The following is an 18,941-nucleotide window of genomic DNA, read 5'->3' on the forward strand; positions in this document are numbered from 1 at the left end:
ATTATATAAAGGATATTCAGATAACAAGAGACCAAATACAGCGTCAATGAGGTCATTGAGCATCTTTGTTCAGAAATTAATGAGATTTTTAATAAACTAGAATGTGCTTCCTTATTACGATGACCTAATGAGTCACATACTATGTGGGAAAATCTGAGGTCGAGCTTTGCCTGCACCTGCAGCATTAAAATGTTGCTGTGGTTTGGAGATTTCCACGTTTGATGTTAATCAACCACCCAGTGTTTGCATTCAGCAAAGTATGAATGTTTAATTACCATAAAATGCAATCACCATTTCTTACAGACAATGAATGGCCCATAGAGCTCATTGAGGTTATCAAAAAGGGACCAGTGGTCAATTGGGTCAATGATTTGAATTGTTTGACAGACCTACAGAAACAAGGAAAGTTCAAAAATCCCAAGTAAATTTGAGAACTTTGCCACAGAATCTGTTAGAAAGAACTGTCATAAGTAATTGAAGTTAACAAAAGCCCTTTGCGATCAAAAGTTCAAGTTCAAGCTGTAGAGTTAATTTGAATTTGCATTTCTTTGTTCTAAGTTTCTCATGAAGCATGATCTGATTACAAGGGTGAGCAGTCACATCAGGGTAATATATGCATATTTGTCTAACAAAGATGAAATTATTTTTAAGGTCCAAGTTACTGATACCAACCGAAGGCTTCAGGATGCTGGGAAAGAGGTGAGAATATGGTGTTTCCTATGGGGGAATTATGAATATTTTCAACAAATTAAATTTATTTGCATAATTTAATTGTGATTTTTCTTCTGTTTTTAAATGTTTTTAAAAATTTTTAAATTTTAAAAATGTATTGTTTTTAATCTAAGGTGATTGCTCAAACAGAGGAAATCATCCGGTGTAGAGTTCAACAGCGGAATATTACAACAGTTGTGGAAAAACTACAGCTGTGTCTTCCAGGTAAGTGACCTACAGCTAAATATAATGGCAAAGTAAGTAAAGTAAGTAACAATTGCCAGAATGCAAAATAATTGTATTTTTTAAGTTGTGGTCCTGAAGCATCCAGTTTAACAAAAGAATTGATAGGTTTTAACAAGATGCCCACCTGTAGATCCCATTTCTTCTGCAATATTTGACCTAAAACAATTATACCACTTAGCGAGAAGACAGCAAGATGCATCAGTAATGCAGACAATGCAGTCACATAGAGCTTTGAATTAATAACATTTTTAATAAGATGAACATCAAATTTGTTGCTTAAGAGGATGAGTTTTTGCTGTTTGAATTCTATAGATAATATTAGTGATTGTATTTCAACGTACTGTTAGTTCTATCTCACTACAGGAGGTTTTTTTACAAACACGTAAGGGCTCTAAATAATGTTTCAGAAAGGTAATATTGTAGGATTGCATGCAGGATTTTATATATAATATTAAATATTAGGGTTGCATAAAGATTTTATCCTGTTCATGATAAACACATAAAAAACATTTGAGAAGTTTTCTTTGTAATGTTTTGTTGTTGACTTCTTAGGAGTACAGTAGGTGGTACTGTTGTCATTTAATGGAGACAGGTCATGGACTGGTAATACAGATAAAGTTACAGTATTTACTAAGGGAATGAATATACTTGATATATATAATGTCTATTGTTTTGTTTAATCTTAATTCTTTTTCATTTAAGAGCTGTTAAGAGTTCAATTCTTTTTTCTTAGCTGGATTCTAGAATTTTTTTTTAATTGTTAGTTACATCACATTTATGTTACAGTAACAATTTGATAAGGTAAATTTAGCATATTTTGCATATGGTTTATTTTGTCCTTTACAGTATATATTTTCCTGTTTTGTTAACTAAAGCCACAATAAGATCCATGGGTTAATTTACTTGGTTTTTTTACAGTGCTGGAAATGTACAGCAAACTAAATGAACAGATGAATGTAAAAAGGTGAGTGAACTTATTTCTATGAGTAAAATACAACCTCTGTAAATAAACTGATAGACTGATTGATTATCAAACATGAATGTTAACAAGCAAGTATTCTAAATCCCGTAGTTTGGTGTGTAGAATCTTATTTTCATAATACCTTGTCTGTGTTTCAGACTCTTAAAGTGAACAAATGTATTAAATCTAAACACTTACAGAAGTTTAGTGATTGCCATGAAAAATAATATTTACTTAAATAGCATGACATGTGAAATAGCACACAGTGAAATTATTATTGTAAAATGTTAAATAGAATGTAATTTTTCATACTTACACCGGACTAAAAAGCAAGAATAATGAAACCATTCGGGAATAAAGAACTTCTCAGAGTACATTAATATCTTATTAATCTATCATGATGTATTTTAACCAGATTAACAATTCAAGAAAAAAGGATGTTCAACTCCATACACCTTTCTTGAAGCCTGTTATCTCTGTGCTAATCTTCTGTGTGCATGGGACTACAGGAATACAGTGCAGAATATGTGTTGTTTGTTTTTCTCTCCCTCTGTGACAAATTGACTTGTTAAAAAAAAAAAAAAAATAAAAAAAAATTCTAGAATAATGGTTGCTAACTGGTACCTGCCCAGTTGCTGCTTCCTCTGTTGTGTCTTCACTTTCCATGGTCTCAGAGAGCAACTCACTGCTGCTGTAACCCCTGCCTGTTCTCTCCCCATAGCAGGGTGGCTGCCCCTGCCCTCTGAAGCAGGAATACTACTGCTGCTATTTTCTTCTTGATCTCTGCAGCATTATTGCCACCTTCATCCCTGCCTGCTTTTCATGCAGCTTCAGTCACCCCAGTTACTCTGTCTTCCCTCACTGGATTAACGATTATTGTCATTGCTTATTTGTATGACTGGCATCACTGCACTGAGCTTCTGCTAAAATGTCTGCCGGAACCTGAGTGTCTCCACTTGGAACTAGCTCAGCATAGGCAGGTGTCTGTGCAATCTAGATTCCCTTTTGGACTGTTTGTCTGGACTTTTGTTGTCTGGATAGCTACACCTCTTGCCATACTGCTGGACATCTCAAAATCTTCAACAGTGGCCACTGCGTATGGGCAAACTGGCTCTCAAGTTTGTGTGCAGATGTGTCCAAAATGGGTCAGATCTGCTGTACACATCAGATCAGTCACCATTGCAGCAAATCTGATGCACCTTTGACATTGGCACACATGGTATCTGGCAGGTCTTCTACAGAAATAGAATAGTAGCTGTGGCACTGTGCTGTCTCTTATAATCAACTTGATAGTTGTGAACCACGGTGGTAGATCTTATCAGCTTGACTATTGTACACTTGTTTCTCTGAAGAGGATACTGGGTTGACGTCTGCTTAGAGTAGCTGGCAGCATGTTGTTGCAGTGCTCTTGGAGCTTCTCAGCAGACAGATGTAAACAGTCCAGTGCACTCACTACTCTGGTTGGAGAACAGGCTTGCAGGGTGTGCTGTCTGAATCGAACTGCTTTCTTCTGCAACATGGTCAGTAAAGTGTGCTATATTGCCTGTGGAAAATAGAGAAATGCTGGGAGCAAGACCTGCATTTTGCCATTTTCTTACTCTGTCAAGCAGAAAAAGCACTGTCCTAGCTTTAGGATTGCAAGGAAAGTTATAGTTCCTAATGTAAACGTGAAGGTCACTAAGGTCACTTAGGTAAGAAAAAATTGCAGGTGGCTTTTAGCATTTTGACTCCATGGTCATTAGTAATTTTGTAAAGTCCACTGATGGCTGATGCACTCTCAGATAAATTATTAGTACTCTTTAAATCTGAAACTAAATTTCCATTGTTTAAGAGATTGAGCTTATGGAAGGAGTTATCTGACAGGAAGTTTTAAAAGTCAAAAGAGGATGTACTGAATTGAGGGGTTTGGACATGTCATTGTCATACCGTACAAAGATCTAAGGGAGAAGGGAGATGACATAGCTTTGATGTACTATACCTTGAAATCACATGGAGTGCAGAATGTTTAGACTCTGCTGCAGGCTACTGCTCCACCTCAGGTATCTCTTTCATTAGCTGCACTACAGTTATTACTTTGCCTGGGACTCAACAGTTCCCTATAATACAGCCTAGAAGTGTCTGTCCTGTGGAACTTGCACAACAAATTAAAGGAGTGCATCCTAGCCTTTATCACTGTGATTGGCAATGGGCACAAGCTGGAACATAGGAAGCTCCATTTAAACATAGGAAAAAACAATTTTACTATGAGGGTGACAAGGCACTGGAACAGGCTTTCTAGAGAGGCTGTGGAGTCCCCTTCTCTGGACGTATTCAAAACCTGCCTGGATTCTGTCCTGTGTAATGTGTTCTGGGTGATCCTGCTTTAGTGGGAAAGTTGAACTCGGTGATCTCCAGAGGTCCTTTCCAACTCTGACAGTTCTGTATTTCTCTGACATTCATATCATAGCAAAGACCTGATATCTGATGTGTGCATTTACAAGGAGTTTCTAAACTGATCTTCCTAAACTTGCTCTGAAGCTTTCCTGGAAAAGTCAGAGAAAGGAGCATTCACAGTCCCTCTCTTAACAAACAATGAGGAATGTTTATTTTAGGCAAAGATAATTTTTCTTATAAACTTTCACCAAGCTTTTTGTAACATTTTCATCATTCCATTCCCTTGCAGTCTTGCATTTTTAATGTTTAAAGGAAGGGAAGAAGAAAATGTGGACTTTCTATATTTTTGTGGGGCAGTTGTTTCAGGAGAAAGATTGGAATTCCATTTCCTTTTCTCCATGGCAGACATCTTTTAAGATAATGCAGAATTTTTGATCGGGAATACATACTGGTTTATGCAGGTAGAATGAAACTCTGCTGAGGAGTCCAAAAATCCATCTATTGGTAGCAACTTTTGATCCCTACAAACATTTGAACTGATGACACAGAGGTGAAAGGATCTGTATCCTATTTATCTGTCTCCTGAGCCATGCATAACACAAATTGACAAGAACCAAAGTTGTGAGAGGAAGTAACCGCAGAATCTGCTCTAAAAGACAGATGGCTGGAAAGAGTTACGGAAAGTTTAAAGTCTGAGCTGAGAAAGCAGAAAGGGAGATGCGTGGATTCTCCACTGCCCTCTAAAACACCTGGTGGGGACTGTGCATTTAGACTGGGCTGCCTAGATCTTTAATTTAGAAATAAGATCATCACACATTTTACACAGATCAGTTACTGCAGCCTGTGCATTTGGATTTTGATATGTGTCTCTGGAGAAAGGTCCCAGGTGCTTTAAGAGATTGTGGTCTAAGTGGGCATTGTTAGAACTGGTGTTTTTGCAAATCTTCAATATTCAAAAATCTTCTACAATAGGTACACCAAACTTGCCATACAATTGAAATAATTCAATAAATGGATCTGCAAAGGTTTTTTGCTGGATCTTCTTGGCTCTACCGTGAGAAGGACTAAAAAGAGAGTATGCTTTTTCAGAATGAGCTTTTTGCCCTGAAATATTTGCATTTGTTTTGTGACATTACTGTAATCTTTCTTCCTAACTTTTAAAAAGGAGAAATTGGTTAGTTATTTAGGTTACTAAGTCTCATTGAGACAGCCATGAAACCTTACTTTGCTGTCCCATATTACATTCTGATATCTGAACTGGAACAATATGAATTTGATGGGTGGACCACTGGGAGGATAAGGAACTGATGGATGGTCTCACTCAAGGAGCTGTAGTCAGCGTCTCTGTCAAAATGGAGACCAGATGAGTGGCATTCTTCAAGGGTTGGTACTCTGGTGCTCTTTAACATCTTTGTCAGAGACATGAACAGTGGGATTGAGTGCAGCCTCAGCACGTGTGCTGATGACACCAAAGGTCAACACAGTGGAGGGAAGGGACACCGTCCAGAGGGACCTTGACCCTCATGCCAACATCATGAAGTTCAACAAGACCAAGTGCAAGGTCCTGCACTTTGATTAGGGCAAGCCCAAATGCAAATACAGGTTGGGTGGAGATTGGATCGAGAGCAGCTCTGAGGACTTGAGGGTGTTGGTTGATGAGAAGCTCAACATGAGCTGGCAATATGCACTAGAATATTGCCTAGAAAGCAAAAAAACCCATATAGCCTAGAAATTATGGCTGATAGCCTAGAAAACAAACTGTATCCTGGGCTTTATCAAAACAAGTGTGGCCAGCAGGTCAGGGGAGGTAATTCTGCCCTTCTTGAGAGAGTCCACCTGGAGTACTGTGTCCAGTTCTGGAGTCCCCAACATAAAAAGACATGGAGCTCTTTTCTGGTTCTGATGAAATGATGGATCATTTCTGGACACTCTTCCTGTGTGACCTCTGTTGTTGTTTCAAACTTGTCCTCACCTTCAAAGCTTACATTATAAATTTTGTGTCGGGGAAAATATTCTTGCAAGATTAGCTCAGAAGAATAGAGGGAGGACTGTTATATTGTGTTTGTTATTTTAAAAATAATAACATTGAAGATATTCTCTAACTCATTTGTAGTCACATGGGCTACCTTCACCTTTTATGATTGATAATATACAATAGGGACTAATAGCGTTGTTGTCAGCATTGGGTTAAATCCATGGAATGTTTTTAAAGCAAGGTACACAAATATACAGTTCCATTAAATATGGGAAACCTTTAAAATTTAAATCGTGACCTGCAGATGACCTTCAAATTAATAAGACTTCAGGGCTCTATTGGAACAGATGTTAAAAGTGCAAGGTCCTGAGCTCCATATATGTATATAATTAGTAAGGCACAGTAGAATGGATTTAAAATGGATTATGTTAATTGTGATCTTAGAGACAGCATTCAAAACCTTCCAGATGAACTAACAGAGTTCTGATAAGCTGATCCGTATAATCTAAAGAAAAAGCTTTTATACAGTTCTGATGCTATTATGGTTTTATTCCCCAGAAGTCTCACCATGTGGCACTCTTGGTCATTTACTATTAAAAAAAACCCCAAAGCCCCTCACATAAAGCCCCCAGACTCCTTATCTGCAACATTCCCGTTGCCTTATGTACATTTTCTATAAAACAAGTGTATAATAAAGAAAAGCTCCTAATTTACACTTGAAGCCTCTTTACTTGCAGTCTCCTGAAAGCAGTTCTGTTCTGGAATAAAAGAGAAGATTCTTCTCATCCTCTAGCTATGCTGGATTGTTAGCTTAGAAATCAGTGTCTTAATTATTGACAAAAAGCAAAACAAAAAAAATGCTCTGACCTTAGTACTTCTTCGAAGTAGTTGCTTTCTTGGTGGAATATACTGTGTTTTGCCTGGAGAGGAAATATATTAATGGCTCACAGCAAACTATGTTATACTGCTGGAAAAAATACTGCTTGAAATAAGTGTATCCATGTCTTTTCCAGCTAAGGACAGTGGAAAGAGGCTGGGCTTGAATGGGTGTTCACATATACCTAAAGAAGGCAAATGCATACAGGCACACTTTTCCAAGAATTTTTTCATTGCTTCTTGCATATACTGCAATGTTGGGTGACTGGCAATTTGTGTTTCAGAAAAAAGAACTCATTTTCTTTCAATTTATTAGAACCCTAATAAATTCTGTCTAGAAGGGGAGATAATTGTTATGACTTCAGTGCTTCCATTGTGCAGGATGCTCTTGTGTGGTTTTAGGACTCTGGTGATCAAAACAGCTAATACCATAGGAGCCTACCTAAACTTCTGACTCGAGTCACCCTGACAGTGCACTGCTTTTTTCCAAACTAAATTATTATATGAATGGCTGTCTGTTTCTTCTTTTTTCTTAGAACAGAGTGATTTAATTATATGTATATTGATTTTATGCATTATCTTGATATCCTATATTTGATAAATAAATGATTTTATTCAAATTGCATATGAAGCTACATAATTTGATTTTTATCTATTTGTAGATACTATTCTGCTTTAAAAACAATGGAACAGCTAGAAAATCTGTACCTTCCCAGAGTTAGCCAATACCGGTTTTGCCAGATAATGATAGAAAATCTTCCAAAACTGCGTGAAGAAATAAAGGAAATATCCATGTCAGATCTCAAGGATTTCTTAGAGAGCATTCGAAAGCATTCTGACAGAATTGGGGAAACTGCCATGAAGCAGGTAAGCCAGCCTAACAGGGCAACTTCAGTCCTGTTATCTTCTAAGAACAGCAGTGTCAGTAGTTTCAGATTAGCCCCGAAGATTTGTCAAAGCCTTCTGGTCATCACATAGACCTTTGAGTAAAGATGGAGAGCTGTGACATGCTTGCCAACATCTTGGGTAGCTTCTTCTCCTGGACATGAAGTTGTCAATTCTGTTGGTCCCTGGCTAACACAGGAAGCAGCACTGTGACACCTCAGTAGCATCAAACTTTCTTTCTAAATTTGTACCTGTGTCCTATAGCAGAGGTAGTTCCCCCCACCTCCTGGTAAAGAAAGGGAAAATGCTCAACTTGCAAAAAATTGTGAAATACTTCGAGCAGTCACCTACTAGACAGTCTGTAACTTGGCAGATATCTCACCAAAACAAAAAGCAGCCTATCTGGCCAGCTGGCAAGGGTGAGACTAAAAGTAGTGTCTAATTCTTTCTTAAGTACTACTAATACAGAGGGCTGAGGTGAGAGCCAGGAAGAGACTGGGACAACTTGAGCCCTTGCCTGTGCCATCATGAAATAGTCTGCCACTTCAAAGCACTGATATAGGGCAAGGTTTAAAGCAGTTAATAGTTCAGAGAAAGTAAAGTTTTCGTTTTAGGTTTTCTTGGGCATAGTTCAGGTTGGGTTGGAATTTTGTAACCTGATGTTCCTGTAATATGCATCATGAAATGAAACTTAATCTCAAGGTTATATTGTAACCTTGTTGCATTTACTTCAGTAGTGAGCATTTCCCTTTTGCTGCTGGCTGCTCACTAAGGCTTAACTAAAGACAGCACACAAGTGGGTGGAAGCTCTGTGATAACTGTACTTAATTGAAATATTGATTCTCTGTTTGCCAATTATGATCAGGAGTATTACAGATTAATTTTTTTCCCCTATCTTTTAAATTGCATTCTGGGGATTAGGAAAAAATTATGCAGAAATTAGCTGCTGAACTAATTTATTACCCCAAATCGATAAAGGACATCATCATTGTTGTAGGCTGACAACACACATCTTGCAGTTGTACTGGTATGTGTAGAATGCCACCACATGTGTTTCATGTCATACCATACACTCATTGATGATGACGTTTGCATTATACCCCTCTTTATTGGTACTACTTCTAAAACAGGCACAGCAGCAGAAAACCTTTAGCACCACTCTTCAGAAGCAAAATAATGTGAGCTATGGTCGGAATATGCATTTAGGCAGAAGCAGAATTTTAGAATCAAAGAATGAAATTACATTGAAGCGAACGTTTGAAGAAGATGATGAGCATGAAGATGAGGTAACATTATACTAAATCATTATGTCTTATTTGAAGAGAATTTTGTTGTCTTATTGAACAATGTTAGTTCCCCACCTTCAGAGGACAACAGTCCAGATAACCATTTTAGGGGGAAAAACAGTGCCAGTTAGGTGTATTAATTCTAACTTTAGCATCGTGTTTAGGTACATTCAGTTGGATAGAACTTGTAATTATTTTAGAATTCAGTGACACTTTACATTATGCATTACCTGCCCACCATAAGTGATAGGTGACTCACTGGAATATTCTGCTATTGCTAAAGCCAGTATTTCTATATTGAGGATTTCAGCTTCTGTTAGAATTCTTTCAGCTATTAAATAGTCATTATTCATAAATAGAATAAGTGCATATTTAGACCTTTAAATCTAGTAATTTAAACCCCAGTGAAATGGCTCTGGTCTTGTAACAGAAATAAAATGTGGTATTGTGGGAAAAGGGTGGGGAGAGTCAAGTAATTAATTTACTTGTTTGTGATAGAACCCATCCATTTTTTGGTTCTTAATAAGAGGATGAGTTCTGTTTGTAATGTACTATATTTTGCAGATTGTATTGATTTTATGCTTTATATACTTTTCTTTTTCCTTCTTTCTTCAGGTTTTAACTGCCCAAGATCTTGTAGACTTTTCTCCAGTCTATAGATGTTTGCACATCTACTCAGTTTTGGTATGTATTGAGGTGACCTCAAAAAGGTATTTTACTTTTTGATGCTGAATGTTCATTTTTGTATTTTTCATTTTGTATTTTTCATAGTTCCCAAGCAAGCAAGCAAGCATATTGCTCCTAGTAGTAGTAGTTCAGGTGTGGCTGCTCTGGGCACAATTGTATGTTTTGTTTGGTATTTATGGTAAAGGACACAGTGCAAGACATTAATTACAAAAGCATTCTTAAGAATATGTGTAAAATATGCATGTCTGCTTCAGGAGTGGTATCAGCACCTCTGCAGTTCTCCCACATGTTCATGTTACCCAGATGTTTGTAGGGATGTGATCAGTATTACAAAATATAGGAATAATCAGTTTGAATCTTGCAGAATTCAGAATAGTGAGGCAAAATAGCAAGCAAAAACTGGAGATAGTGACAGAGAGACTGGATTCAATGGCAGAGATGTAATAACCCATTTTGGCTGCTGTAGAAGAGGTACAATGCACAAGTTAACAAGAATAAAAACTTTTTTGGAGCAAGTTGGTAAGAAATTATTACTTTCTCATCTTTCGTATGTCTCAGCTATTTTTGAAATGAGATTACTTACAGGCTAAGTATCAAGGGTGTGCAATATTTCTAAGTATTGCTAACCCTACAGTCTCAGCTGGACCTCCATTCAAGCATTCTTGCTGGGTTATCTTCTTTCTAAGGAATCCTGTGGCTGTGTAACATGGAAGATTCTATCTTGAACTAAGGAGGACAGTGGTTATTTTTTACATTTCTGTATCAAGGACATATCCCAGTAAATGTCACCTTCTTAGTGAATTCTCTGCAATGAAACTGTAGAAAATATTCTGGTTTTACATACGAAAACATTTTCCAACTCTGTTCCTTCATATTGAAGAGGAAATCAGGATTTTGTATATTTCAGAATACTGCATAGTTTGTGATTGCAGCTTAATCGTAGCAAGAACCATATGTGCCAAACCAAGACTGTTTTTATTGATTAATAACCTTGCTTTAGAAACGTCTGGTCAATATGTATAAAGAGGTGTAGGGTTTTTAGCCCATGTATTATGTGAGATGCTGTGTATTTTAATTTTACAGAAAACCTTAAACCTTTTGGCATGTAATTTTACCTTTTAACTAAATGCTGTATAGGAGTAGACACCAAATGTGACTGCAGTGTGAAACAGCACTTGATATACGAGCAATATTGCTAGAATTTATTACCCAATGTGACCTGATTTATTATTTGGATTGGTATGAGCTCATGAACTTCTGGAAGCTGGGCAAAACAAATGTATTGCTTCAGTATTTTATCTTGCCTGTCCCTTGCTTATTCAGTGAGTGAATCACCAGAGCTGTTGCTGTATTTGCTGATTGGTTTATAACATCTGTTTACAATAATGCTTGTAAATTCACAATTTACAATAATGCTTCACTTGGTTATCTTGATTGCATAGCATCATGGTCTATAAATAAGCACAAGGCATTTTACAGCTGCATTTTTGAATGGGAGTTTGAGAAAAAGAGCTACACTTTTTCACTTGAGAAGCCTGTGTCAGGGCTGAATAGAGGTTTAGCAGTCAACACAGGTTTCAGTACTGGCTTTATGCATGTGAAAACTGCATTGACTTATTTGGGCTGGGGGTCAGTGGTTGGGCTGTCTGATCAGTGTGTGTTAGTACAGATTATAGCACCCTCTGTAAAGTTCTGCTGCAAAAGAAAGTGTTCTAGTAAATTTGGATCCTGATTGCACATGTGTTTTTGCTTCTAATCCGAATGTTCTTGTACTTTTGGATTTTGTTAGGTTAGTAGTATTTCTTAATATTAAATTTTAACTTTCTGTATTATATCTTATAATTAACTTACTATTATTGCTTACCAGTAAGTAATGCTGACTTAGTGACACACAATCTCTGTCATAATTTGACTTGAAGATTTTTGGAAGCCCAAGTAATGGAATTCTAAATAGCTTTGGCCTGATAATAAACTAATGAAGTAAAAACAAATCTTAAAAATGCTATGATGCTTTATTCTGCTTGGATACAAATTACATTGCATTCAGTAGGTAGATGAGTCAATGTAGCATGATTTCAAGTGGACAGATGGTTTCTACCGAATGGTCATCTTAATGAGATGGGTAGGATGTCACTTGAATTCCTCACAATATAGTCATTAGGCACAGAGGGTATTGTATCTTTGAGCACCATGATAGGAGAAAAATCCAAATCTTGACATTATTTTTAGCAATTTCAGAGAGAATAAGCAAATATTAAATAAATCTCATGTGTTGGTTTGTTTTTCTCAGGCAAAGCTAATCCAGGCATTGTTCAGCCATACCATATATTCAAAGAAACTTTGTTGTAACTTAACTTTACAATGCAGTTGATTTCTTGAATAACCTAGGGTATTGTTTTATGAGATTATGAGTTTCAGTTGAAGAGTAGTAGGTTATACACATTGTTTACAATTATTAATATACTTTGAAGGCTGTAGTTTAAAAACATAAATATTGCTTCAAATGCAGTCATTTGTTTGCCATACATTCTGTATACTACTTTTTTTTTTTTTTTTTTTTTTTTTTTTTAAAGAATTTCTGTGTATTTCAGGCATGTAAAACTTGTCTGGTGTCAGCTGGAGGTCTGCATGTGGAATAAATGCAAAATATGTAACTTAGTTTAAGAGAATGCTACCCTTAATTTAAGATGTGTCTCTTTCATACTGAAAGAGTATACTTTTATATTTCATATATTTCATATACTTTCATACTTTCATTCTTGTTCTAACTACTTTTGTCTTGTTTTAGGGTGATGGAGAAACATTTGAAAATTATTACAGAAAACAAAGAAGGAAACAAGCAAGATTAGTTCTGCAGCCCCAGTCAAGCATGGTAACCAATACTTACGGTTTTGCATTGAGGTGTTTTGCATGGGATGTACCTAATACCTAATTTTTATTCTTAAACTTTTTTTCTTTTTCACTGAAAGCATGAAACAGTAGAAGGCTATAGAAGATACTTCAGTCAAATTGTAGGGTAAGTTTTCTAAACAGAGATTTATTTCAGTTTTACTATCTTGATTATTAACTCACCTTCTGTTCTCCCATTGTCCAAAAACTTTGTTCTGCAAGATTCAATTTCTGTACAAATGATGTAGATGGTTGCTGCTGGAAGGACATCCAGTGCCTATCAGTACAGAACCCCACAATGACCCTTCAGCAGCCTGGAATCCAGCTGGTGTGAAACAAGCTTTGCATTTTGACTTCATGCTGAGCAAAGCAGCAACACCAAAACTAACAAAGTGTCACTGCAGAAGTGGAGAAGGGTTTGACTGTGCTTGTGTGTGAAAGGGTAGAATGTGCTGTATTATTATAAAACAATAATTTACACATGGTTTTGTTTTAGTTTCTTTGTAGTAGAAGACCACATTTTACATGTAACCCAAGGATTGGTAACTAGAACATACACTGATGAACTCTGGAACATGGCCCTTTCCAAGATCATTGCTGTTCTTAGAACACATTCGGTAAGTGAGAAGTCTTATGACTATTGCAGTTTCAGTCCTCTTACTTTAGAGCTTTGTGTATTTAAAGCTGGGATAGTAACAAAGTGAAAAATTACACCTCTCTAATGTTTTCTTTTCCTTCTGATTAAAAATTGCTCAGATTTGGGAGGCAGCCTGCCAAGCTTTTGTTTTTCCCAACAGAATCAGGCTGTGATCCACAGCCGTGGGCTATTTGCATAATCCTCCACTGATTTACAACTCACTGGGCCTTCCAAACCTTGTTTTAGTCCAGCAGTTTAGAATATGCAGAGTTAATCTGCTGTTATTATTACAATCTTTCCTCATTAGTCTCAACTGACCTCTTCATTAGATCAGATTGAATAGTTCAGCTCTGAAAGCACCACCAGGAAATAGTTCCTAATTATCATTCCAAATGCTGTGTTTCCAAAATAAACTCCACCATTAAAACCCTTGGACTTATCTCTTCAGTGCTGCAGAAGTAATATATTTATGTTAAGTAAAGGTATTAGAAAAATCTTCATGGACATTTGATTATAATTCTGGATCAGCAGAGTGTTTTAGTACATTTAAAGTGTGTCTGCTAAACTCGGATTTCTACTTAGCTCCAATGATGCTGAATCTGCACACTATTTCTTGTTCCTCGGTGAAAACCAGTGGATTGCCATTGTTCTCTCAGACTGATTGATAGTAAATTGCTTCAGTCTTTACTACTGGTTTTACTTTTATTATTGGAAAAAATAGAGGTGGGAACAAATAGAGGGGAGAAGTTCAGATTTTCATTATTTTGATCATAAGACATTTATTGATCAGGCATACATGAAACACTCCCATACATTTTAATTAATTTCTTGGGATAAAGTGAGATATGTTCGGTATTTTTTTAAGCTAAATAGTTTCTAGGTTAATTGAATGCATATGGACTTATACACCTATGTAAGAATATGGCAAATTAAGGAGTAGAAGTAATCAATCTCTAAAGAACTCTTCAATGTCTCTTCATGTTGTTGTTCACTATCTCTTGTTCAAAATGCATAACTCTCATACAAGCCAATTCTGTCACAATCTCTAACATCATCCTAGTATGGACTAATGTTTAGACAAGTGTATTGTGTCTTATGAGGTGTTGTAAACCAAACCCTTACCTTATTAAAGTATGCTAAGACCAAAACCTAGAGAAAGGTGAAACAGGCGTATGTAGTCTCTAACCAATCCTACATTCTCATAGTGCTTTGAATCATTTAAATTATTTTTTTTACTTTATCCAATATTGCAGTATTACAAATAGTGAAAGTGAGTAAAAGCCTTAGTTGTGTGACTCCGCACCTCTGAAAATCATATTTCAGCCATTTGGTAGAGTAAATAACTCAATGTCTTTACTTTTTACCATCTTATTTGTAACCTGAGCTTATGTAGAAAGTAGTTTACAGTGTTCTTCCCATACAGCTGGGAAACACTGCACAGTAAGTACTAGTTAGACTCAGGCTTAGTGTTCAAAAGAATGTACTGTAGAAACTTCTCTGATGTTGATGTAGCAAAGCATGTTGATGTGTGCTTATGTTCCACTGAAATAAATGTAATTTTGCTGATTTTGAAACTCATTACAACCTACTGATATTTATTGAGTCTCATATTTTTGTTTACTTTTTCTGAACTTTTGTACTACTGATGGTTCATAAAATTTAAACCAATACTTTTATGTAGTTAGACTAAAGAACACAAGTTAGGGATTAGTTTCTTACTGAGGCAGTCAGATAAAGTGACAAGGCTGGAGAGTTTAATCTGTTTTGCTAAAATTCTTAGAAAATGTATGTTCCGTATTTTAAATCCTTTTAACAAAACCAGAATTTCTCACTTTCAGTCATATTGCAGTGATCCTGACCTTGTTCTAGAACTGAAGAGTCTTATTGTAGTATTTGCTGATACTTTGCAGGTACGTATTATATTAGTAATTTAACTGAAATTCCTGGAGTCAAATTTTTCCTTTAGGTGAGTAAGTACAGTGCTTTGGTTTTTCCTGGTATCATATATATGAATCAAGTACAAAATTACACAACAATATTTTAAAAAGATATGTATTCAGCTACTGTGCAGTTATTCATATCCATGCAAAATTAATGTTAGCTTTGTAATTTGTGTAAGCTTTTGCCATTTGTAATTGCTTTACTTTTGATTGTAAGAATAGCATTCGAGTTACCATTAGCTCTCTAGCTAGAAGACCAAATGAAAATGATTGGCACATGATCTTCTAGTGTTTACCAGACTGATAAAGATTATTTATATGAATAAATAGGAGGATAAAATATTATAAAGAATTAAGACAAATTTCATCTTGAAAACCAAAAACACAGCATTAAGTATTTGGTAAGAATTTGATACGTAATATTCTAATTGTAGAGGTGTGTTTAAAGTATCTTTTGCTTTATAGAAGTAACAAGATTGATTATTAAGTCTCAACTTGAAGTCCTGAAGTGTTGTGGTAGGAATTGAGTGTGCTCTGTTTTCCTTTTCTACATTAGGGCTATGGTTTTCCTGTAAATCGGCTATTTGATCTTTTGTTTGAGATTAGAGACCAGTACAATGAAACACTTCTTAAAAAGTGGTCTGGATTGTTCAGGTTAGTATTTCAAAATAATTGTATTCGTGTTATATGTCTTGATTTTTTCTTATTAAAAGTTTTGGGATTTTTTTTTGGTTTGGTTTGGGCCTTTTGTTTTTAAAGGAGTTGTAATTCTGGAAGAATTTATTAACTCAGTATTTTATATGAATTGCAGATTGGGTAGGACTAAGGCATTAATCACATGTAACTGATAATCAGGAGAAGAGACATTGAGGATTGCTTCTGTAGTTAATGGAGAGAAGGAAGGTCTTCTAAGGGACGTTTTTGAAGAAACATCCAGGAGAGAAACACCTGTTTTTCCTCATTAGGAACCTATTTGCTCTAGGCTATTGCAATAGGACATTAGCTTCCTAATTTAGGTAATCTTAATGTTTACGGTTAGCTGCGATGTGTATCTCCCTGACAGGCTACTGACATGGACAGTACATCTTCATGTTTTTTAATGCAGGTTGGTTTCCACCTGTTTCTTGTAATGAAGGAAATTGTAAAGCAAGGAATAGGGCAGCTTGGAAATGTACTCAAAAGGAAATGTACTCTATCTGTATAGATAGAGTATGATACATAAATGTGGAGATGTTGTTATATCGTATTATGGAAAACCTTAAAATTAGAGTGACCAGTTAAACCTAGTGTCAAAGGTTCTCATGCTCTCTAGACTCATGCTATAGTCAATGGACTAGTAGAGAAGTTCAGAGGGTACTTCAAAAAAGCTGTGGCCATGTGCCTGTTTGAAGTTACCTCAGTCATGGCCTTTGACTATATGTAGCTGTGGTACCTGAGTGAGATACTCTGAAAATCTACTTTAGCACTGGCAAAGTGTAGGCTGCCATAATTAACAAGTATCTCATTATGCTTTATGCTTATGCTCTACTGGAGTAAAGTAGTAGATCTGAAGTTCCTTTGCTTTCCTACAGTCTGAGTCATACTTATTAAAATGCTTTCAGCTTATTTTTCTCCATGATTAGACAGTTTATAAAAAGTAGATACTTTCAAATTAATCTAGAAATAGTTTGAATGTCTGCAATGATAATGATTGGAGCTTGTAACTTTTTGAAGCTACAAGCTCAAGTGTGATAGTAGAACTCATATTAATTTACATGTCTTAACATTTGAAAATACTGCAAATAAATTATGTGTCCTCATTTTTTTTCACTTTATTAACTAATTCACCAGGGATATTTTTGAAGCTGACAACTACAGCCCTATTCCTGTAGCAAATGAGGAGGAATACAAAATAGTTATAAGCAAATTTCCTTTTCAAGATCCAGAATTTGATAAGGTAAGGAAAAGTTTTATGTTAATAAAGTTTGCCAAAATCCAAAATCCAGTCAAGGACAGTAAGGACGATAATGATTGTTATAATTAAAAAGTAATTAAAATTTGAAGAGGTAGGTAGATTAAGAGCCTAAATCACCTTCTTTGTGTGTAATTATCCAGTTATAAATAAATATGAAAATTAAAGCTTTAGTAATTTGCTCTGATGCTGGAGTGAATAATGAAACCCATTGTTTTGTAAACAAATTAATAATACACTTTAATTGATACAGTCTTTATGAAATTATAGGACAATTTGTCCTTAATTAGTTAACTTAAATTTTGTTGCAACTCATTTGGGTTAGTAATTCACAGTATATTATATGCTCTAGTATTGCAAAAATACTTGTAAAACAGGGTTCAGTTAGAGACAGTAGCTTTTGTCTTTCACTTTTAAAATTAATTGTCCAGCAAATAAACATGAAAGAACTGTAACTAATTCTGTCACACTAGCATCGCAACAGGAGAATCTTTCATAGCCTCAGCCATTCTTTCACTACAAACTCCTTTCACAGAGAAGTGGTTGATATGTTCTGCTATTCAAATATGTTTTTTGGTTACACTGATGCAGAAATAATAGGCCCATGATGGAGTCTGTAGAGGGAAACTAAATCTAAAAACCACATGGCAGTAGGAGTAACTGCTGTAGTGAGAAAGCTGATTTATAACATCACTACAGATATCTGCAGAAAGTAAAAAGGTACTATAATTCTATGAATCAGTGGGAATTTACCAGGCAACAGTAACAGCTGAATGTCATTAATACAGCATTGCAGTGAAGATGAAAAACTAAAGGTGGCTTTTAAGCTGATTTTTGAGAAGACTCCAGAGTGCTTGTGGGATGCTGTCCTCCATCAAATTACTTTACTTAGCCATTATAGTAGTAAAATAAGATAAACAGAATGGAAATCCCTTACAGCGTTGTAAGTATCCTCCACGCTGGACACTATTTAGTATGACATACTGTGCTAATAAATTGCAGAGATAATCAAATGGCATTAATACTTTTATCTGCTGGCCTCTCTCACTCTCTGCCTGATGTATCAGTGTGCGTGTATGGATGTCACTTGTGTAGACATGTGTAGTTACGTATATGTATGATTAATACAGAAGTTTTGCTCTTATTTCACCAGAAGGGTAACGTATTCTCTGTGCCCCACAAATTTAAGTTTTGTTTATCACGCACAGAGAATTTCTGTTTCACAGGAAGCAGTACATTTTGTAGGTATTTTGGGGGCAGAATCTTACCTACTTTTTGGGCTGGTGAGCTTGAGAGTGGGAATCAGGTTGGGTTCTGTTTCCAGCTGCACTGGAAACATCACTGACCAGCTGCATGGCACTGGTAAGTCACTACACATCACTCTGTCTCTGTTAATTCATCTGTAAAGCGGGGGTAATATTTTTTACATATCTCTGAAAAGATTTTTGAAACCCGGATGTAAAGCAGAACAACGTAATTAGAAAAAAGTCTGAGGTGCTTTTTTTGAGTCCTTAGCAACTTCTG

General features: G+C 35.9%; 1 protein-coding gene across 11 annotated transcripts in view; it reads left to right on the forward strand.

Annotated features, from left to right (window-relative positions):
- Positions 1–18,941, forward strand: part of EXOC6 (exocyst complex component 6) — an 89,005-nt gene that overhangs the window by 20,533 nt on the left and 49,531 nt on the right. For all 11 annotated transcript variants that reach the window (XR_011726778.1, XM_071748667.1, XM_071748668.1 and 8 more), the window contains 12 exons: positions 652–699; positions 846–936; positions 1,876–1,921; positions 7,805–8,009; positions 9,158–9,313; positions 9,929–9,997; positions 12,789–12,872; positions 12,970–13,016; positions 13,386–13,506; positions 15,365–15,436; positions 16,023–16,120; positions 17,297–17,402. Coding sequence is in view for 10 of the 11 variants with exons in the window: in XM_071748667.1 (XP_071604768.1) it covers positions 652–699; positions 846–936; positions 1,876–1,921; positions 7,805–8,009; positions 9,158–9,313; positions 9,929–9,997; positions 12,789–12,872; positions 12,970–13,016; positions 13,386–13,506; positions 15,365–15,436; positions 16,023–16,120; positions 17,297–17,402 (1,143 nt within the window). In the remaining variant the exon portion in view is untranslated. The remainder of the gene's footprint in view (positions 1–651; positions 700–845; positions 937–1,875; positions 1,922–7,804; positions 8,010–9,157; positions 9,314–9,928; positions 9,998–12,788; positions 12,873–12,969; positions 13,017–13,385; positions 13,507–15,364; positions 15,437–16,022; positions 16,121–17,296; positions 17,403–18,941) is intronic.

Source organism: Heliangelus exortis, chromosome 7 (genome assembly GCF_036169615.1).
Source record: "Heliangelus exortis chromosome 7, bHelExo1.hap1, whole genome shotgun sequence".
Taxonomy (NCBI): Eukaryota; Metazoa; Chordata; class Aves; order Apodiformes; family Trochilidae; genus Heliangelus; species Heliangelus exortis.